General features: G+C 41.9%; 1 protein-coding gene across 1 annotated transcript; it reads left to right on the top strand.

The window, feature by feature from the left end:
• The first annotated feature begins 11,128 nt into the window (after nucleotides 1-11,128).
• On the top strand, nucleotides 11,129-13,094 carry GPRASP3 (G protein-coupled receptor associated sorting protein family member 3). The gene has a single exon (XM_090264594.1). It carries the CDS (start codon nucleotides 11,429-11,431, stop codon nucleotides 13,061-13,063), a length of 1,635 nt encoding a protein of 544 aa, XP_090120720.1. The 5' UTR covers nucleotides 11,129-11,428; the 3' UTR covers nucleotides 13,064-13,094.
• Nucleotides 13,095-22,865: the final 9,771 nt, after the last annotated feature.

The following is a 22,865-nucleotide window of genomic DNA, read 5'->3' as shown; positions in this document are numbered from 1 at the left end:
TTCCCTCCATTTATAGTCCTGGGCCTCAGAGTAGGATCTTTCTGGGAAACACCTGCAGAAACTGCTTAGTGGATGGTCCCATAGGTTCCCCTCTGCAGACACTTTGCTCTCTTCCATGTGTTTCATTCTCTGTCCATTTACTTCTTAGGACTTGTTCCTTTGGTCTCACTCATAATATGTAGTGTCCCTTGATAAATTCATGTCCTCTTTCTAACAGAAAATTCCCAGACCTGAGAGGCTCATGGGAACCCCTGGTGCCCCAAGGCTGGATACCATGGCAGTTTAGGAAAGTATCACTAGGAAGTAAGTAATTTCCCTAAGCCTACTCATATCCCTATATTTATTCTCAGTTCAGTATAGAGTGGAAATTATGCTGTAATACTACTTCAGGCCCTCCTGTTTATATTTAAAAGCTAAGAATGAGCAGTGGGCATGTGGTGTAAAATTAGAGATTTGAGGCCTAGGACTACCTCTTCCTCTCTTACTCAGCCTCCTTAGTTATCCTCTTTCCTCTACTCTCCAGCAATACGGTAACATAAGTATTGGGGTCAATTTTCAGATCATGGTCTTCCAGCTTAAGCTCCGTTGTCTCTGGCCTGTGTCTGTGTGCTTTTAGAATTTGATAAAAGAGAATATCTCAAACATGGTGTGATATCGAAAGAATATATCTAAACTTTGTCTTTAGGTCTTTAGTTCCTGGCACAGACCTTGGAAATTCTTGAGTGATAGGCATATCTTTGTTATTTTAATGAACTGACTTACAGTGGGCCCTTAAATAGCTTCATGATGTGGGCTGGTCACTAGAAGGACCAACCATGATAATACAGTTGGAACTTTAAGCCACAGAGGGAAGGAGGGCTGGATTTGGGGTAAAATCAGGTGGCCAGTGATTTAACCATGCATACATAAGGAATCCCCAATGAAAATTCAGGGCCTGTGGAGCTTCCTGGTTGGTAAACACACTGATATCCAGGGAGGGTGATTTGCCCCGAACCCTTGGGAAGAAGTCATGGAAGCTGTGTCCTATGTGTAGACTTTATAATAAAACTGTAATATGAAATATAGCATTTTTAGTGACTTATGTGAGTTTTTCTAGTAAATTATCAAACCCGGGGGTGGGGGGTGGGAACTCCTGAATTTATAACTGGTCAGTCAGAAGTATGGGTGGCCCCCAAGACTTGTAACTGGCATCTTGTCTGAAGTGGGGGCAGTATTTCTGGGGGCTGCACCCTTAAATCTGTGGAGTCTAATGCTAACTCCAGGTAGTTGGTGTCAAGAATTGATGTCAGAACAATGGTGTCATTCTTTTAGCAGCCACCCCTGGATTAATGTCTGTGAACCTACCTCTGATCCTATGCATCATAACATAAATAAGTTAAAATGAAGGTTGCAGAGCCCTCTAGTATATTAGGGAGGGGGAGTAGCATATGGTTTTGTGAACGCCTACATTTAAATGATTTTTAAAGTTCTCTATAATTTTTATTTTTTATTAGAGCTTCCTCAGCCTAGAATTCCTGTTGGGGATACTGTATTTATAGTTGGGGTGTTTCACATTGTGGCCTGGCTGGATACTTCTTAGTCCCACATGTGTGGGAAGCAGCTGTTTAAGCAGTTTTCACCTGTGGGTTTTTTCAATCTCAGCCAAAGGGCAGGATAAGTGATGTGTGTGTGTCCAAGAATGAAGGTGATTATCTACATTCTGATCACTGGTTTGCCAGGATTATCCCTCAATTTTCCCTGAGATATAGTTGAAGTAAAAACTTCATCACTCATGTGGCCCTTTTGTTTCTTCCCCCTTTCTGGAAAAATATTTTGGGCTATCTCTTGTAATAAGATGATAAGGGTCCGTTCAAATGTCATTTGACATAAATGTTGCTGCTTGGGGATAAAATTTGAGTGGATATGTCTTATCTCCAGTCACGAATGAAAGAAAGGTATCTTCTTACAGTACAGCTGGACTCTTAGAATCCACTGATACTCTCTGCCCCCAGTTTCAAAAGAGCAACCTTCAATGGGATCTCATCTATAAAATACTACCAGGTTCCCTGTGGATGGTTTCAAAGCCCTGAACCCTTCCATACAATTCCACCTTTCTGTCTCCATCTCACAACACATTCTTCCAAGTCAAGGTCAGGACTGGAATGAAATAAGGACACAGTTTAAGGAGGCAGTCATTCTCAGGTACCTCACCCTAATCTAAGCCCTGCTCTAATTTGCCTGCACTCAAGCCACATTGGACTGTCTGCTATTTCCCAACCCAACTATATGCTACTTCTGTGCCTTTGCCCACTGTTCGCTCAATCACTACTCTCACAATCCTTTCTCTGCCTAGGGAAACATTTATCCTTTTAGGCTCAGCTCAAATGCTAGGGTCTGTTTGAAGTCCTTCTGATACCTTCACCTTTATTCTTTGCCCCTTGGTAGGAAGTAATTCCTCTGTCCTATGCACTTATACAGTCTTTTATTGCCTCCTATTTTAGCATCTGTTTCTTTATACTATGTACTAGAGTCGTTGTCCTTTTTTTTTTTTTTTTTTTTTTTTTTTTTGAAAAAAACAGAACTAGTGTAGAGGGACAGATAGCATAGAGGAAATAACTTGTACTCTGGAAGTTTGAATCAAACCCATCTGCCTGACTGCAAAACCTGAGCCTTTTATTACTTATAATAATATGTAATCATTGTTAAGATACATTGGGTGCTTGGTATGTACCAGATACTCTTCTAAGAGTTCTAAATGCATTAACTTATTTAGTCCTCCAAACAAACTTATGGAATAGATGCTGTTATTGTCTCCATTTTGCATATGAGGAAGCTGAGGCACAGACTGGTTAAGTAACTTGGCCAGGCTCACTAAGCTAGTTAACAGAAGAGCTGAGATTCAAACCTTTTTAGTTTGCATCTGAAGCTGATGTGCATTACCACTATGCTATGTCTGTATCCCTCTAGTGCTAATTATCACTAAAAGCTGCCATCATCACTGTCATATCTTCATCATCAGATTTTCTGTTCCTTACAGCTTGTAGCAAAGTACTTTATTCAGCATAAAGATTCTTAAACCTGTATATTGTTAGACCTCCTGTCCCTTATCCCCTTCTTCCTGCATATCAGTCTGTTCCAGCTTTTCCTTCCTTCTCAACTTAATGGTTAATCATGGTCCATCATTTGTATGACTCTTCTACCTTATCATTTAGTGCCTAGATCCACTGTCCTAGCAAAATCCCACCTCTTGATAAGTCCCAGGTATCCATCTGTTTTTATACCTGTGTTGCTTAGTGCAGTATTCGGGCAAACTTAACCAAGTCTTTCTGACTGTTGACACTATGAATTTATTTTTCTCAAACTCAGTATAGCCCCCTGAATTGAACACAGATAACCACTGATACCTTTACATTATGGACATTTCATAAGGGTGCACTTTCACAAAATGACTCCAGATTGAAACCAGGCATCTATAAGCTCAAGTATTTAATGTACCTCTGAACCACCTAGATAAGTAAGGGTTTAGGTTTTCTCCCTGTGACTTTCCTTTTAAATCTAGAACAAAAGGCAATCACAGTTGTCAGACCTGTCATATGGAAACATGAGTTCTGCTGCTTGTTTTAAGAGGTAGGTACTCACTGACAGACAAAAGTCAGGAACTATTACTCACTGAATAGTTATTCTGTGCCTGAGCATACATAGCATTTAAGATTGTTCCATTTTCATATAACAAGTAACTCAACTAAAACTAACTTAATGAGGAAATTTATGATCCACAGATTGGAAGTACCGAGGCCTTGATGTCTGTTTGATTCAGCTAGGGACTCACCTTTGTAACATCTCCTTCTGCCATTCACAATATCAGCTTTCATCCTAAGGCTGGAATCTTAGGCGCAGCAATGATTGCAGGAGTCAAACAACTTCCTGAGAAAGAAAAGGAGACAATTATTCCTGATGGCATTTTCTTATGAGTGAAGACACTTCCCTTATTTTTTTTTTTAGTCTTCTCCTAATATTTCACTGAACAGAGTTAGATCATCAACCCTTCCTGAACCAGAGAGTACCAAGGGGATGGATTACCCCTAGACAGTGCAGACACACTCCTGAAACTGAGATCAGCCTCTCTGTGGTACATGGCCACAAGGAGGATGGAGGCATACTTACGAAAAAATGATGTTCTTTTAGTAAGGGGTTAGTTATGGTAGGCAAAACAGAGAATTACAAAGCCCTGAGGTTATAGTAACAGCACAGGGCAATGTTCTATGCATTAAGACGACTAAATGCCGTCATGGGCTTCTGATCTACTCTTTCCTACTTAGCCCAGCCTACCCCATAATGTGACTAGATCATATTTTTTAAAAGGAGGTAGAAAGACCTGATATATGAGGTATTTCAGAATATCATAAAGTTTCTCATTTACTGTGCACAGGAATCCTGTGAAGTAGTTATTACCAGCTCCCATTGAGGGGTAAATTAATTGAGTTACAGAAACATGAAGTACCTTTTCCAAAGTCATACAAATTGTCAGTGGCTCTAAAATCTAGCCAAGTCTCAGAGTAGAGCCCAGAGGAGAAATTCCTGACTCACCATGTAGCCTCTTTTTAGAGTTTCCGAGGCTAAGAAACTTGTTACTCTAGTCAAAGCAAGCACCTAGTAGTATAGTGCACTGACTCTTGGTGGTGGTGGTGGTGGTGGTGACAGAGAAGACTTTCTTCTCCCAGGGTTATATTGTAGGGAACCACTCCTTGTGGTTTAGGGAATTGTAACCCTGGCTGTGAGCCTGACTCGCCCTCCCTCACATCGCCCAGCTTGTCTTTAAGTCTCAACATAAGACTGCATGGGAGACAACCGAAAGCCACTCGGAGGGTTTCCATGGGAATTGGATTTAAAAAATGCTTATTATGCTTTAGAACTTGCTCTGCTTTTCTTATCTCTTAATGTAATATAAACAATCTCTAGCAAGGAATGTATGAAACCTTGCACCTAATGCCAGCGTGGTGTCAAGATGTTTAATAGACCCTGACACAGACTGGTCACTGTGCGGTCTGTACTAGTACTTCTAATCTGTTATTGTCAACGTTAATCCAAGCACCTAAAAGCTATTGATGATTTATGAATTTTGACCTTGTATCTCCCTTGTGTATCCTCAATAAAAGGCATGAGGGATGGAGGTCTGATTGCTGTTCTCTGCTAGAGAGAGCAGCCACCTTCTTTCCCCCCCAGATATAATATAGTGTCCTGGATAGATATGTTCTGCTGTGGTCATGAAACCTCTGCTGGACAGAGCAGTTTCCAACTGAGCCTAGGGCATTGGAGGCAACTCCACCTCATTGTTGTTCAGACATCACCACCAGGAACTTTGATCCAGGAAGTCTGAATTCTAATCTGCACTCCAGGCTAAGAATTTGGAGGCTGCAATGACAAGTTCAGGGAGCCATGTAAATATCTGGGAGAGAAAAGAGCTAATGTTTATGGAGTGCTGAGGTTTTCAAGAGCAACTTTATTTCCAGATCTGAAGTTCAGCTGAAAGGAAGATGAAAACTGTTCACTGGACTTTAGTTACCTAGTTCAAATTCATAGTCCACAGACTTCCAGTATCAGTTGACATGTAAAGAGCTTGGAAGTTATTGCTCCTATACTTATAACCAGAAAAAAGCTGAACAAAACTGAGAATCAATGACTTATCTTAGACGTATCAGAAAATGGAGGTCACAGAGCAAATGACCACTCCAAATTCTTGAGAAAAGACAAATGCGGAGAGTCACAACCTCTCTCTTTACATAAAGCACAAAAAGCTGGAGACATAAGCAAGGGAAAAGACTTAAATAGTAATTTTGACAAATTACTGGAGACTATGGAGTAGTATGAGAGTGAGAAACCCAACCTGCAGTCTTAGAGGTTTAGTGGGCTTTGAATCCAGGAACTCTAGCAGGTTCTCTCAATGGAGATCCCAGAAAGAGCTCCACATGGCTTTGGCAGTGGGAGGGGAAGTGTGCTCATATGAACTACACCTAGAGCCTTCTCCATGGCAAAGGGCCTACTCTGCATCGCTGCTGAGGAAAAGGCAGTCCTCCTAACCACCTCACTCTGGTCTTCCATTTTCATGTAAGGGGGAGAAAGAAACTAAGAAATCTTATTTGTGAAGAACACAGCCTAGGGACACAGGCCCACAAAAGTACTGGAATTTAAAATTTTAAGATTATAGAGCACCTTTCCACACATTTTTACCATGTCAGAAACCTCCAGTATAAAAGAAATGGAATACAGTATTCCCTCACTTATTGCGGGTATTACATTCTAGACCCACCCCCACCCCCCCGCCATAGGTGAAAATCCGCAAAGTAGGAACCTTATATTTATTTTAGTATTTATATATACTGTATTTTAAGGCTTTATAAACCCTTCCCGCACACTTATAAACCATTCCCAGTCCCTTATTAACCTTTCATACTCCCTTAACCTTTTCCACACTTCTATAAACACTACTTATGTTCTTAAACATATTCTACACTGTTAAACCTATGTAACTTTAACAACATACGTATACAGTACCGCAAAATCCCGCAATATAGCGGAAAAGTCCGTGATAATTAAATATAACATTTTTAAAAACCCCGTGATAAAGTGAAGCTGTGATAAGTGAACGGCAATATAGAGAGGGACTACTATATCGCTAGAAGAGATATAACATGCAGACTCTGCATAGTACTTAGGGAAGTCCAAATATAAGAAGACAAAAGTAATGCCAATGGAGGAATTTGAAGACTGGCTCCTACAGCTACAGCAGACATTACACACAGCTCAACTGCTAATCATCCTAATATAAAACTTTTTGTTAATGGTCTATTCACCTCAGTTCCTGTTGCCCAATGCATCATATCCAGCTTTCAACAAAAAATAAAAAGGCATGATAAAAGACAAGAAAAAGCAGCTGGAAAATACAAAGCAAACATCAGAGCCAGACTCACATATCATGCAGATTGTGTAATTGTCAGAGAAGTTAAAATACGTATGATTAATGTGTTAAGAGTTCCAATGGATAAACTAGACAGGTGTGTATGGGAAGTGGCTGACATCCAAGTTGGTTCTACTCCCTGCCACATGTCCACACGGCCAAAGATCATAAGAACTTAGATGTGACTGCAAGAGAAGACTTGACAGAGGAGGAGAAGCCAGGGCCTGCCCTATCTGGTGCTTGACACTTGTCTATGGGGCAATAGACAGACAGGATAGTATGACCACTGTGGGTCCTAACAGGGAAAGAAACTCTTGGGCAACTGTGGGGACCACAAAACGGCAACATGTGTAGCCATTTCGAATGAGAAAAAAATCAGTGTGGCAGAAGGAATGACTGGGCACAGTGCAGTGGATTGTTTCCTAGGGTTAGAGATCTAGATCTGCCCTCCTATAGAAGAGGAGTAAATAAATGGTGAGGCCTCCACGGCAGGCCCCTCTTGCCTTCCTCCCCTCCCTCACCCATGAACAATAAAAGAAAACCTTGGAGGCTACCCCAGGACGTCAGGGGTGGTCTGGCTACAGATCGCCTCTTCGCTCCCAGCCCAGTCCTCACAGCCCCTCTCCCATCAGTGTCCAGGAAGGATGGAGGGTGGGATGGGGGGTGGGCAGACAGAGCAGTCTGGGGATTCACATCCACTAGGATCTGTTTGTATCCATCAGCTCCTGCCTCCAGCGCAGCCGCTTCCCACCTCCGGATCAACCCCCCGCGCCCCCCCTCGCGGAACAACGGTGGGCTGGGAGGGGGCGTGGCCTCTTTCCTGCTGTATCCCTCCCGACGCTCTAGCGGCCAGGGTTTGTGCCGCATGCTCCGCAGCCCCTGCCCATTCGCCTGCAGCGGGGCTGGTTGGGGGGCGGACTGGACGCCTCTTTAGAATTCGGAGCTTACGGAAAGCTGTGGGAATCTGAGTGAACAGCTCTGAAAGGAGAGACGACCACTCAGGGCCTAAGACTGCAAAGGCAAGTCGGGGTGTGCCCCCACATTCCCCACCAGCTTACACCCCGCGAGGAGAAGGACGCGACCCGACCCGGCCAGTAGGAACCGGTTCCTGAAGAGCGGTGCGCAGCGCTGGGGGGACCCTGACAAGGAGACTACGGCTACTGGCGCGGGCCGGCCCAGGGCGCTAGGGTGGCGGGAGAGGCTCCCCGTGGTGCTGCGGAGGCGAACGACGCCGGCTGCTACCCAGCCAGCTTTCTTGGCACCCACATCCTGCCTCCGACGGTGTCTGTACTGGGAGAGGGCTGTGGAGGAGGTTGCTGCAGGGGAGGCTGCTGCGGGCAAAATGGCGGACTAGCAGCTGGGCTGGAAAGGGGCTGAGGGGGAGGGGCGTTGGCGTTTGCTACCCGGGCCTCTGCTTCTGGAACAGTCCTAGCGTCCTGGGCTCTCTCTCTTCCAACAGGAACCTCGTTGATGCCCAAGGTTCCTGTCTGCATGGTGGGTTTGACGATTTCAACAAAAGGGGGACTGAATGTGTAGATTAAGACGACCTAATGTTCATACTGCATAATCGACACTGTATTCTTAAGTCTGTGTACTAGGGTAATAGTAGAGTATGGTTAAAGAAAGGGGACTTTGTTCTGAAAACTATAACATTATATATAATACTAAAATGCCTGACACAAATAGTTTTTATTCAGTTACATTTTTAACAAGCAAAAAATAGTATCCTAAAATAAAAAATGTCATTACAAAATATTTAATATGAATATTTAAACTTATTTCCTGGAAACTGATTCTAATAAATGTTATAGCACACATGTTGTTTGGCTTGGCTAGACATAAAATAATAAAATTAACCATTTAAAAAATTTTTAGATACTATTGCCCGAATTGAATTCTAAAACCTTCCACATAATGATTTATTAAAGCTGAGTAATTTTAATTACTCAAAAAGAACCAGTAGATAAAAATGTATATAATGATCAGTATAATTATTAAATGATAACAATAAAGAGTTAAATTTTTAAATTCTGAAAAAAAACACTAAAATGAAATGTTTACCCGCCTCTTAATACAGCAGTTTTATTATCTTCCATGTTTAGGTCTTGCACCAAATTAAATGCAAGCAAATGACAGGGTGAGGAGTCCATGTAAATAAATAGTGTTCTGTTAATCCATCTTTATCATTCAGGCTCTGTTTACTTAAAAGTCCCAGCCCATTGTAATATGTTGAGGTAATGGTGGTTCAGAATACAGGGGAAAATTTTCTGAAGAGTCCATTTCAAATGAATGAAGTCAGTAGTCTGCTTATTTAATTTCTAGTTCAGGAAACCTGAACTCCCATCTCCAGCTACCTCTCACAGCTCCTCTCATTTTGGTGCAGAGACAGTCTCACAAAGATTTTGTGGAGTTCATGGGATTGGTTACCTGAGGAACTATGGGAGTTGAGAGACATTTATTTGCTTTTTTCCTGATTCTTGAAAAGGAGGTGTTAGGACCTGAACTGTGGGTATCTGTCCACTAGCCTGAAATTTTTGCATTATTGTCAACATAATTTCTTGGTGTTTTGCTGAACAGTCCTCCCTCTTTTGGTATGATGTGACTGTTCTCCAGCTAAAGGACTCTTCTTTGGTGGAAAGGATAGTATCTCCTGAGATCTGCTGTGTGGGCTGGCTGGCATAGGTAGGCTCTATGTATACACAGAGAACGGGAAAGGGCAGGGACATGCAAAGATTCTATTGAAATAACAGTCCCCATTATTTTTAATGCCTACTTTCTAATACAGTTGCCTATTTTCCACTACACACTCTTACACCTCATATTTTTGTACAAGGAAAGAAGTGGGGCCTCTGCTTGGAAAATGACTGATTTCAGCGTTGGAAGGTGTAATTAGACAAGCTGCAGGTTTTAGAGGATTGGATGGAGAATCATTTGGCAGGAGCAGACAAGGGGGAGACATTAACATGACTTTGACTATATAAAAGTATATGTTATAACACTTGTTGTGGGTTTTAGGCTGTTTCAATCTATTCTGTTTTCTCTGCTTGTTTTTGTATGTTTGATTCTTTATAGGTTCCTGTGGAAATCTGGAGGTAGCTGTTGACTTTGAATTTAATTAAGAAAGAGGACCGAAACTGTTCATCTGGATCCAAGGTGAGTGACATGAGCACCCCTATTGATTAAATATGGTAATTGGCTTTTGGCAAGTGGATGAGACCAGATTTTATCTCGGAGCCATTATCTTCCATCATTCTAGACAGCTCTGCCCTCACATTTGTGAATAGGAAATGGGGATGGGTGAGCCATGATTGTGCCTGTAGGGTTATTGATAGATACCCAGGAAATGGGAAGGGGAGCCATGAGGAGGTGAGAAACATAGTTGACCCTTGAACAAACATTGCACTGTGTGGGTCCACTTATATGTGGATTTTTTCAGTTGATCTCAGTTCAGTTGACCCACAGAGTTCTTTTTTTTTAAACTTTTATTTATTGCTTTTCTATTACAGTTGTCCCACTTCCCCACCCCACAGTTCTACTGACTACAGTTCAAACTTGCATTGCACAAAGTTCAACTTCTTGGTTGGGAATCCACATATGCAGAGAAACTACTTTAGTTATATGTGGGTTTTCAACTGCAGAGGAGGTCAGTGCCTGTGACCCCCACATTTTTCAAGGGTTAACTGTATAACCAAAGCCCCAGATTTGGAAATGTAGGTATTAGGTTTAAAAACCAAAGTGCATGTCTGTCTACCAAAACGCTGAATTCTGTTGCTTCCTGTGTTTTTGTCCATAGATCTGTGTGTGATTTCAGCTGTCGGGCTTATCAACACTGGAATCAAGAAAGGAACGAAGGAGATCAGTGCAGGTTGGTGTGAGGCCCACCTGGATGGATAGACCTATGGAGTATAGTGGTGTATACCAAAGGGACTGGTTGCTCTGTAGGCTCTCTCACAGCAAGTTTTCCCATCATCCCTGCTCCTATTTAATGCAGAGAAGAGTGTGGTAGTGCCTGGGCAGGACATCCCTGGGCATTAGTGGGGGTGTGGAAGGGATAAAATGAGGTAACAGTCATCTACAATTCCACTTCTCCTATCACACAGTCTATCTCTACTCCCTCATGTCTTGCGTGGCTGTCTATGTAGATGAGCGTACTTGGAAGAAGCTAAAAGTCCATTTCCTTCTACTTTTCAGGTCTGTCTCCAGCGGTGGATGTGGTGGCCTTGGAGTGGCGGAAGATAATTACTTTCAACCAGTCTGCACTTAGGAACCATCGTCTTCCCTCAACCTGAGTGTCTCTGCCTCCTCTCTGTATCATTGACAGAGGCTTTGTGTTTGGAAAGGGAACTGTGTGACTGCTAAACTGATAATTGGTTCTTTAATTCTTGCTACAGAGTTTATCTCTGATGCAGTGAAAGCATGTCGAGATACTGACCTGGGACACATTTAGAACCAAGGCCATGACTATAGGGCTATTACTATAACTTGACTTTAACCATGATTAGGAGTAGAAGCAAGACCAAAACTGAGAAAAGGATTGGTGTAGAAGCTAAAACAAAGAGGGAGGTTACTGACATAGTCAGACCTGTAGCCAAGACCCAGGCTAAAACAATAGCCAAGCCAGGGTTTCAGGCAAGTACAGTGGCAGAGATGAAGGCAGTGTCTAAGAACAAGATTGTTACTGAGATGAAAGAAGGAGCCCTGGAAATTTTTAGTCCCAAAGTTGAAGATGAGGCCACTCAAGTATCTCGGTATTGTTCTGTGGCTGAGACTAGTGCCAAGTTCAGACCCATGTGTAAAGATAAGGTTGGTACTGATGCCTGGTTCTGGGCTGGGGAAGAGGCCAGTGTTGGTCCCTGGTTCTGGAGTGGAGAAGAGACTGGTAATTCCAGTTCCAAGGGTGAAGGTAAAGTTAATACTGGTGCTCCATCCTGTGCTGAGAAGTTAGAGCCTCTGTCTGGGGCTAGCTATAAGGCTAGGCCAGGAGCTGAAGAAGAGGAAGAGAACATTATTGGGAACTGGTTTTGGGATGGAGATGAAACTAGTTTTGACCCTAATCCTAAACCTGTGAGCAGAATAGTTAGGCCCCAGCCTGTGGATGAAATTAATGAAAAAAATAGGCCCAAGGACTGGTCTGAGGTAACTATCTGGCCCAAAGCTCCTGCTGTAATTCCAGCAGTGTTAGGGTTTCGATCCAAAGTTCCATCTGAGACAAGGCCACCTCCTTGTATTGTGCTGGCCTCAGCTGAGGAAAATACTCATTCTTTACCTAGGACAACAGTGTGTCTTTCTGAGAGCACACCCTTATGCTTACAACTTTTCCCAGAGTACCCATTTGGTTCTGATCCTTGCATTCAGACCATAGAGGAGATTAGACGCCAAATCAGGATCAGGGAGTTGAATGGGATTAAGCCATTTGCTTGTCCTTGCAAAATGGAATGCTACATGAATTCTGAGGAATTTGAAAAACTGGTTACCTTACTTAAGTCAACTACTGATCCTCTCATTCATAAAATAGCTCAAATTGCAATGGGGATTATTAATGTTCATCCATTTGCCCAAGAGTTCGTTAATGAGATAGGTGTAGTGACACTTATTGAAAGCTTGCTCTGTTTTCCTTCCTCTGAAATGAGGAGAAAAGTGGTGATTACACTGAATCCCCCTTCTGAGAATGAAAGACACCGCAAGATTGAATTACATGTTAAACATATGTGTAAGGAAACTATGTCTTTTCCCTTGAACTCACCAGGACAACAATCTGGCTTAAAAATACTAGGGGAATTGACTAGAGATTCTAACCATCACCATATTGTGACCAATTACTTTTCAGAACTGTTTCATTTGCTTTCCCAGGGAAATTGTGAAACCAGAAATCTTGTTTTGAAAGTACTTCTGAATATGTCTGAAAACCCAGCTTCAGCCAGAGACATGATCAATACAAAGGCATTAGCAACATTGAAACTAATCTTTAACCAGAAAGAAGCAAAAGCCAATCTTGTTAGTGCCATGGCCATATTTATTAATATAAAGGAGCATATCAGAAAGGGCTCAATTGTAGTTGTCAATCACTTGAGTTATAGTACCCTCATGGCTATTTTCAGTATTGTTAAAGGAATTATTGAAATGATGTAAAATGAGCCAGAAATAAACACAATCTCCATAATCTCATTGTCTGTTCTCAATGAGCATTGCATAATGCTTTGTTTATTACAGTGTACACATTATAAATTACATCTTTATATTACCTGTAGTGGTCTCTAGGTTTGAGATAGACCATTTTTGGGGGTTCAAATACTACATCGTGAGCTGAAAATGCCTGTTGATTTTTACTTTGTATAGATGGGACGTGTCTCAACATTTTACTTGAGAAATTAGTGAAGCAGTTCATCCTGAGTAAGCTAACTTGTTCATTAGTATCTGCTTAGATCCATTTGTGGCTTCAAATTGCAAAAAGAAAAAACAAATTTATAATCTAGTTGCAGAAATAAGGCATATACACACAAAAAGATAACTGACATACATATATTCACAGTCACACTCATTGCAAAATGTACACTCAATATGTGAAGCAGGTAAGGGTTTCTTTAAGCTGTTTAAGAGGAATTAGTTTTTCTCTTAATCTTCCTGCATTGTATAACTCACTGTTCGACACAGAAGTGGCCCTGGATCCTACGTAAAGTGCAATACTCATTTTTAAATGTTGCTACTGTTACAGAACCCCACAGGCTGTTCAGTTATGAGGGGCCGGTTGCCCGCTGCCAGAAGCATAACTCAACAACAGTTTGGTGAAAAGAGAAAGGATTGTTTGTTTAAAGATTATGTGGATTTAGATCTGTGGAGTTCCCAGCTTCCTTGCAAAGAAAGCCTGGATCACTACCCCGCTGCAGTACCGCATGATTCTCTCCCTTTCTCTTTGTAAACCGCCTAATTCTCCTCTGCCAGCCTCGTGGAACTCTCTTTCTCTCTTTTCTTCCTACCCAAATGTCTGCTGCCCTTTCTTTAAATCCCTGACTGTGGCCTGTGATGCAGTAGGCATGTTAACTGGTTATGACCATTCACAGAACTTTCCACAGGCCTTGCTTATTTACTGCCCATTATTCCTTGGAGCTGTGGAAGAACCAAAGCTATTTACATAATTAAGACCCTACCTACCAGCCATAGATATGCAAAGGTATCTTGAAAGCTGTTTCTTTTCCCCCATCCTTCAAACCACAGGCTCTGGGGTTTTCTGGGGACCCCACTGGGTAACACTACTACATTTATAACTCATTGTTAGTCAGAGTCATCTCACAGAAGACAAAGGAGGTAGTTGTATAGAGGAGACAGTTCCTGAGTACCTGCTCTTATGTCTGATACTGTGTTGGCACTGTACTTCACATGTTTTCTCTTAGTGCTCTTGTGAACTAGGTATTCAATTATACTGGATCACCTCTAATGTGAATTAAGGAAGTTAAATACTTTTTCCTAGATGCCCATGGCAGGCAAGTAGCTTATCTGTTTTCTCTGACAAAACCCACTTGCTATGCTACCGTACAGTCCTCACTTTTTTAGGTGGTGGCCTTGAAGGTTCAGGGTCTGGTTTTAATGATTCAGCTCACTATAGATAATGGCCCTGCCAGTCTTGCAATTCTTCACTTCCTCCAAATGCACATGTCCATTAGGCATTTGACTATACATACATGTTTGGGGTCAGGAGAAAGGTCTAGGATGAGTGTATGGATATGAACTGGCAGTATCTATAAAACAGTCAGCACCCATCCCTGGCTGGTGTGGCTCAGTGGATTGAACCTAGGGGTTGCTTGCTCAATTCCCAATCAGGGCACATGCCTGGGTTGCAGGCCAGGTCTCCAGTTGGGGGCGTGCGAGAGGCAACCACACATTGATGTTTCTCACCCTCTTTCTCCCTCCCTTCCCCTCTAAAAACAAAATCTTTAAAAAAGAAAACACCAAAAACTGTAAAATAAGATGTAAATTTGGAGTCATCAGCAAGTAAAATATGCTATATACTCTTCTTTTTCAATCTTACTGTACTTTTTTTCAAAGAACTAGAATTATTCTGTAAACTGTCACATATTTATTTTAAGTATATTTTATTGAAGAGGAGTAGCTATTAAAAAAAGTATTTTATTGATTATGCTATTACAGTTTTCCCAATTTTTCCTCTTTTGTGCCCTCTGCCCGGTAACCCCCTTTCCTCCAGCAACCTCCCCTGCCCTGCCCCCGCCCCCCCCCCCCCCCCACTTAGTTCATGTCCATGGGTCATGCATATAAGTTCTTTGGCTTCTCAATTTCCTTTACAATTCTTAAAATCCCTGTGTCTATTTTGTACCTACCAATTATGCTTCTTAATTCCTGAACCTTTTTCCCCGTTCTCCCCCTTCCTCCTCCCAGCTGATAAGACTCCATATTTATGATTCTGATCCTGTTTTGTTTGCTGAGTTTGTTTTTGTTTTATAGACTCAGTTGTTGATAATTCTGAGTTTGTTGTCATTTTAATGTTTATATTTTTTAACTTTTTAAAAATAAGTCCCTTTAACATTTCATATAATAATGGCTTAGTGATGATGAACTCCTTTAGCTTTATCTTGTCTGGGAAGCACTTTATCTGCCCTAAAATTCTAAATAATAGTTTTGCTGGGTAGAGTAATCTGGTTGTAGGTCTTTGCTTTTCATCACTTTGAACATACCTTGCCAATCTCTTCTAGCCTGCAAAGTTTCTTCAGAGAAATCAACTGACAGTCTTATGTGAACTCCTTTGTAGGTAACTCTTTGCTTTTCTCCTGTTGCTTTTACGATTCTCTCTAACATTTGACATTTTAATTGTGATGTATCTTGGTGTGGTCCTCTTTGGGTCCAACTTGTTTGGGACTCTCTGTGATTCCTGGATTTGTATATCTGTTTCCTTCTCCAAATTAGGGAAGTTTTCCTTCATTATTTTTTCACATAAGTTTTTGATTTCTTGTTCTTCCTCTTCTTCTGGCACCCTTGTGATTTGGATGTTGGCACATTTGGAGATGTCCCAGAGTCTTCTTAGACTCTCCTCGTTTTTCTGAATTCTTGTTTCTTCATTTTGTTCTGGTTGAATGTTTATTTCTTCCTTATGTTACAAATTGTTTATTTGAATTCAGGCTTCCTTCCCTTCATTGTTTGTTTCCTGTGTTTTTTTCTTTATTTTACTTAGTGTAGTCTTCATCTCTTCCCTTATGCTTTTGCTGTATTCAACGAGTTCTCTGAGTATTCTGATCACAAGTGTTTTGAACTCTGCATTTGATAGGTTGGCTATCTCCAATTTGCTCAGCACTTTTTCTGGGGTTCTGTTCTGTTCCTTCATTTGGGCCATATTTCTTTGTCTCCTCATTTTGGCAGCCTGCTTGTGTTTGTTTCTGTGTACTAACTAGGTAGAGCCAATTTGACTCCCTGTCTTTATTTTATTTTTTTTGGATGTTTTATTGATTATGCTATTACAGCTGTCCCAACTTCTTTTTTCTTTGCTCCTTTCTACCCAGCAACGGCCCTCCCTCCAGCAGTCGTCCCCACTTAGTCCATGTCCATGGATCATGCATATAAGCTCTTATTAACATCGCCCTGTCCATTCTGCACCCTCCTACTATGCTTCTTAATTCCTGCACCATTTCCCTCCCTCTCCCCTCTTCCCCCTCCCAGTTGACCCCCCCCGCATGCTCCCCATACCTATGATGCTGTTCCCACTCTGGTTGTCTGCTTAGTTTGAGTTTGTTTCCATTCCCTAGCTTCTTTTGTTGATAGTTGTGATACGGTTTTCATTTAATGTTCATGGTTTTTATCTTTTTCTTAAATCCCTTTTAACATTTCATATAGTAATGGCTTGGTGATGATGAACTCTTTCAGCTTTACCTTGTTTGGGAAGCACTTTCTCTGCCCTTCCACTCTGAATGATAGCTTTTGTTTACAGAGTAATCTTGGTTGTAGGTCCTTGCTTTTCATCACTTTGAATATTTCCTTCCAGTCCCTTCTTGTCTGCAAAATTTCTTTTGAGAAATCAGCTGACAGTCTTATAGGTACCCCTTCGTAAATAATTCTCTTACCTCTTGCTGCTTTTAAAATTCTCTCTTTATCCTTAACTTTTGGCATTTTGATTATTATGTGTCTTGGTGTGGTCCTCCCTGGATCTAGTTTGTTTGGGATTCTCCGTGCTTCCTGGACCTGTATGTTCATTTCCTTCCCCAAATCAGGGAAATTTTCCTTCATTATTTTTTCACGTAACTTCAATTTCTTGCTCTCTTTACCTTCTGGCAACTCTATGATTCAGATGTTGACACGTTTAAAGCCATCCCAGAGGCTTCTAAGCCCCTCCTCATTTTTTCCAGTTCTCGTTTCCTCCTTCTGTACTGGTTGACTGTTTATTTCTCCCTTATGTTCTGATTTGTTGATTTGAACTCTGGTTTCCTTTCCTTCACCACTTGTTTCATGTGGGTTTTCCTTCATTTCACCCAGGATAGCCTTCATTCTTTCCCTCTCCTGTTTAACCTTTTCTGTCAAGTCTGTGAACATCTTTATCACCAATGCCTTAAACTGTGCATCTGTTAAGTTTGCTATCTTCTCATCTGTTAGGTTTGCTATCTGCTCATTGCTTAGATGTGTCACTGGGACCTTGATTTGCTCCTCCCTCTGGGCTGTACTTCTCTGTCTCCTCATCTTGACAGCTTTCTGTGTTTGCCTCTGTGATTTGGGTAGGGCTGTCACATCTTTTATATTATAGGGGGTGGAGCCTTAGGTATTCCTTAGTGCTGGTGACTTGTTTCACCACATTTTGGCACTGTATGTGGAGAAGGGGTCTGAGAGAGAACAGTGCCGGTTGCTGCCGCTTTTCCAGGCACTTCTCCCCCTTCACGTACTAAGAAAGCTGCCTCCTTTTCGAGACTAGTAGCTTCTTCCTCCGCCCCAACTCCCACTGGCTTTCACAGTCAGAAGCAATGCGGCTCTATTTTCCCTGGCACTGTAACTGCAAGCTAGTTGGTCTGGTCTGGGGTTTTGATCCATCTGGTTTGGGGCTGGGGTCACTTCTTGGATTTAAGCTGTATGACTGTTTTTCGCCATGGCTGCCGTCACTGTACTGCTAGCCGCGCCCGCCAGCCACATGCCCACCAAGCACTGCCCCTGCAGGCGCTGCTCCGCTCCTCTTTCTCTCTGTCCCTGCTCCGCCCCTCCTACCTTTCTGGCCTATTATTTCTCCTTTATTTCTTTGCTGAACTTCCCTGATGTTCCGATTTTCTGTTTGTTTGTTTTTTGTTTTTTGTTTTTGTTTTGAAATGGCTGTAAATTCCTTTTTAGTTATGAGGAGATGCAGTGTGTGTATTTACGCTTCAATCTTGGCTGGAAGTGACTCCCTATCTTAGAGCACCTGTTAAGTTGTATGGGGTGGAGCCTTGGGTATTTGCCAGGGTGGGGCAACCCACTTCATTGCTTTGTGGATCCATGTGTGAGGGAGTAGGTGTCAGAGGGGGGACAGTGCCACTGCTGCCTGATTTCTGGAGTCTTGCCTGGCATTCGCACTGTTTCCAGTCACTTAACCCACTTCCTGTATGTGACTGGCACCCCTCCAGCTGCTTCCCTGGTGATGGTTCCCAGAGTGGATGGGTTTGCATATGTTTGGACCTGTGAGGTCCCTGTTAATGAATTCTCCTGAGAAACCAGCAGTTTCATTTGCCTACCCAACCCCCACTGGTTTTTACAGCCAGCAGTTACAAGGCTTTATTCTTCCGGGTGCTGGAACCCTGGCCTGCGCAGTCTGGCCTGGGGCTGGGGTCCCTTGCTTACGAGATATACCTTCCTGTGGGGAACCGCTCCTTGTGGTTTAGGGAATTGTAGTCCCGGCCTGAGCCTGACTTGCCCCCCACCTCCGACTTGTCTTTAAGTCTCAACAAAAGGCTGTGTGGGAGACATACCCAAAAATCATTCAGAAGGTTTCCATAGGAATTGGATTTAAAGAATGCTCGTTATGCTTTAGAACTTGCTTTTCTTTATCTCTTAATTAAGTATAAACAATCTCTAGCAAGGGATATATGAAACCTTGTACCTGGTGCCAGTGTGGGATCAAGATGTTTAATAGACCCTGGCACAGACTAATCATTGTACCCGCTGTACTGAAACTTGTAATCTGTTATTGTCGGTTGTAATCCAGGCACCTGAAAGCTATTGATGACTTATGAATTTTAATCTTGTATCTCCCATGCGTATCCTTCTCAATAAAAAGCATGAGGGACAGAGGTCTGGCTGCTATTCTCCAATAGAGAGGGTAGCCACCTCCCTACCACCCAGACATAATATAGTGTCCTGGATAGATTTGTTCCGTCGTGGTCGTGAAACCTCTGCTGGACAGAGTAGTTTCCAACCGAGCCTAGGGCGTTGGAGGCAACTCCGCCTCATCTGGCACCTGGATGACAGGCACTCAAGAGAAGTGACGCCTGGAATGGCTGAGGGGCCAAGAGCCTGACCAAGGACAACCACACTGCATGGAAGGGAATTTTGGTGCCTCTGCCCATGGTAAGGGCTTGCAGCCCCCAGGCTCTTTCTGGAAAAGGCTGCCTGTGTGGTTAAGTTAGGGAAGGGAGGATTTTTCTTTCTGCCACTCTCTCTGGCAGGGGTTTTGGTTTTGCCTTTGTCTCCTCTGATTTACTAAAGGACCATTTTGGCTTCTCTCGTTCAATAAATCGCCACGAAATTGCGGGCACGGGTCAAGCACTTAAAATTCGATAGGGCACTTGCTGCTAGAAGTCTCCCACGACAGGATAAGCTGGTTCACAGACCAGGTTAGAGCACTAGGCTCCCTCCAGTCACAAGTCAAAGTCCGTGCAACATCAGGAATACAGTCACAAGCACTCACTACCAGCCCCGTGGCGTCTCCTCCCAAATAGGATTTTATGAGAGCGAGAGAAGATTTAGGCCAGAAATAGAATTTATATGAGGGCTCTGGCAATGACTGAGCTCCAAAGATAAGAGGCATTTCCTCCCTCTGGCCCGAATTCTTGGGTGTCCCTATGTGAATTGGGACCTAGCAGAGGTGCCTGGGGTCAATCCCTGAGATGTGTAGGGGCCTCATAGGACATTCCACTCACAGTAATAGAATCCTTGGTTCATCCGGGGATGTGCAAAATAAGAACTGGTCATTCAGCACTCCGAGCCCTTCCAGTTGTTTTAGACGACTGGGAGAGAAACCGAGGCACGTAAGAGAGGTAGGGATGATCAAGGCGTGACACCCTTGGGAGCCCTCCTCACAAGCAGCACATTTCAACCCACTACACTAATTAATCCCTAGTTTAGAGTTAGGGAAATTACTGGTTCACTTTAAGCAAGAGGCAGGAGAAGAGGGCAAAACCAAAACCCACAAAAAGGGACACACTACCCATGAAAGAATGGGATCAGGGTTATCCAAAGAACAAGAGCTTTACTTTCAGTTACTGCAGCAACTAACAAAAGGAACTGGATGCCAAATTAAGGAAAGGCATCTGATTAATTTACTGCATACTGCTGTGGCTCAAAGCACTGCAGTCTCAGAAAAACAAAGGGAAAGTAAGGAAAATAACTCAAGCTTAAAAGGTGCCACAGCTGCAATAAAAATAGGAAAGGAAAAGAAAAGGGGAATATGTGGAACACTGCCAAACAATCAGCTCTGCAGACCCCTTCCCTCTGGGATCCTAAAAAGCCACAATGTCTCTCGCAGCCTCTGCCAGCGAGACACAGGTCCGCAGGCTGACACAGGTCTGCTTACTGCTGCCTGACCCAAACTTTGACAGAAAAACTGTAAAAAGTTTTTCCTACAATTGCCTAAACACTAAGGTTCTGTTTAGTCAAATAATTATATATTGTGGTATATTACTCAAATATTCAACTAATATTAAAAAATTCATGTCTCTCAATGCTAAGAACTGAATTTTTGTTAGTCTATGTTAATATTATATACCTTTTATTATCACTTTAAGTAAATAGACAAATATCATTTCATAACATATATTCCTTAGTTGACAAAATATCCAAGATTTAAAATTTAAAAGACTTCTTTATAGTCTTGGGGTATTTCGAAGAGCCCTTGAAATATCTCAAGGATTTATTATTTTCTTCTTACCCAAAAGAAGAAAACTCTAGACCAATCAGGCTTAATACATTTTAAAATACTTGGAAAGCTTTGTCAAATAAGGAAATGTTACAAAAATCTCCAAAAGTCTACAAAGTTCTAATTATCTATAATTCTAGTAACTATTTTAAAATATTATATTACAGACTTGCATATATTACAAAACATCTAATCATATAAGTCTTTAAAACAATAACTAAATTCTAAACCTAGGAGTTACTAAGTCCTAGGAAAAATAGGGTAATTAACCTGCTATTCAAACCCATACAAGAAATAGCAGGGCGCCTAAAAGAAAAAGAAAAAAAAGTGACACTTTTAAACTCCAGCCGTTTTTCAGCTGCAGCCTGTCATCTCAACCACTTCTCTCTAGCCCCTGCCATGAGAGAGCAGGGCAGGAATAGGAAAGGCCATTCTAGAACAAAGACTCTTAAAAGTCACCTTTGTAACAAAAAGCTGGCCAAATACTTATTTTAAAATTACAAAAAATAAATAAATAGGCCAAATCAATCAATTAAAAAACTTTAAAAAACTCAAAAACAATTAGCTAATACCTTTGCTCATTTACAGCAATCTGTAGCCCAGGCAGGCTTACAAATAGCCCTGGAAAAAGTCCAGCAGTACCAACCAGCCTTGGCAATATTTAGATCTCACCTTATTTAATAGAACAATATGACCTCAAACGGTAGAAATTGTTCCTTCTACTCTATTAACTGTCAACAATCTTCAACAATTATTAAAAATCATTGATTGGATTCGGCCCAGTTTAGGTATAGCTACTCAACAACTTACATTTTTAATACCCTTAAGGGAGACCCAGAGCTAAACTTATCTTGTACTTTTGTTTCCTCGGGCTCTAAAGGAACTTGATGTTGTAAATCAGCATATTAAAACTAAGCAAATGGAAAAAAATTAACCCTTCCTACCCAATTAGGCTTTTCTGTTTTCCTACGTTAAGTTCCCCTATGGGACTTCTAGGACAGCTACAGCCACAACTTACTATGATTGAATGGTTATTTCTTTCCCATCAACCTCAAAAAACCATAACTACTTATATCTCTGCCCTTTGTCAGTTAATAATCAAGGGGAGGGACAGAGCGCAACAATTATTCAGCTATAACCTGGAGGTTATCCACTTGCCTCTACCTCAAATCTATTTACAACATCTTTTTAGTCAGTCTCTAGACTTCCAATGTGCTATAGCTGATGATGTTGGAAAGCTCGAAATCAATCTTCCTTCAGATAAACTTTTACAAAATATATCTCAATTAAATCTACATATTAAAAGCAAAATTAGTCCTACCCCAATATCTGGGGCAAAAACTACTCTCATAGATGGATCAGGAAAAACTGGAAAAGCAAGCATTACATGGAGAGAGGGACAGAGTTGGAAAGATTGTGTAACTCACAACTACTTATCCACCCAGAGAGCTAAAAACTCTGGAGCCACTATTATGGCCCTCCAACAATGGTCAAATTAACCCCTGTATCTAGTCTGTGATTCTGGCTATACAGTGTATACTATACTCCACATAGATCAAGCTTTACATAAGGAGTCTATAGATCTCCAGTTACTTAGTTTATTCCTAACTTTACCAATTAATAGGAGAGCATATTCTGTATTTGTCACCCATATTCACTCTCACTCTGGCCTTCCAGGCCCTATGGCAAAAAGCAATGAATGTGCTGACGCCTTAGTCAGCACTTTCACTACCTTTCAAAAGGCAGTTGCCTCTCATCAGTTTTACCACCAAAATTTCCAAGCACTTCACAAAGAATTTGGCATTCCTCACTCTCAAGCTAAGCAAATTATTTGGGAATGCGCAG

This window comes from Furipterus horrens, unplaced genomic scaffold, assembly GCF_987537825.1.
Source record: "Furipterus horrens unplaced genomic scaffold, mFurHor1.1.pri manual_scaffold_17, whole genome shotgun sequence".
NCBI lineage: Eukaryota > Metazoa > Chordata > Mammalia > Chiroptera > Furipteridae > Furipterus > Furipterus horrens.
The sequence above is the reverse complement of the archived record's forward strand: the minus strand, read 5'-3'. Positions and strand labels throughout refer to the sequence as shown.

What these genes read in the sequence shown, in the direction of transcription:
- GPRASP3 (XM_090264594.1), top strand. Translation starts at nt 11,429, where the DNA reads ATGATTAGGAGTAGAAGCAAGACCAAAACTGAGAAAAGGATTGGTGTA.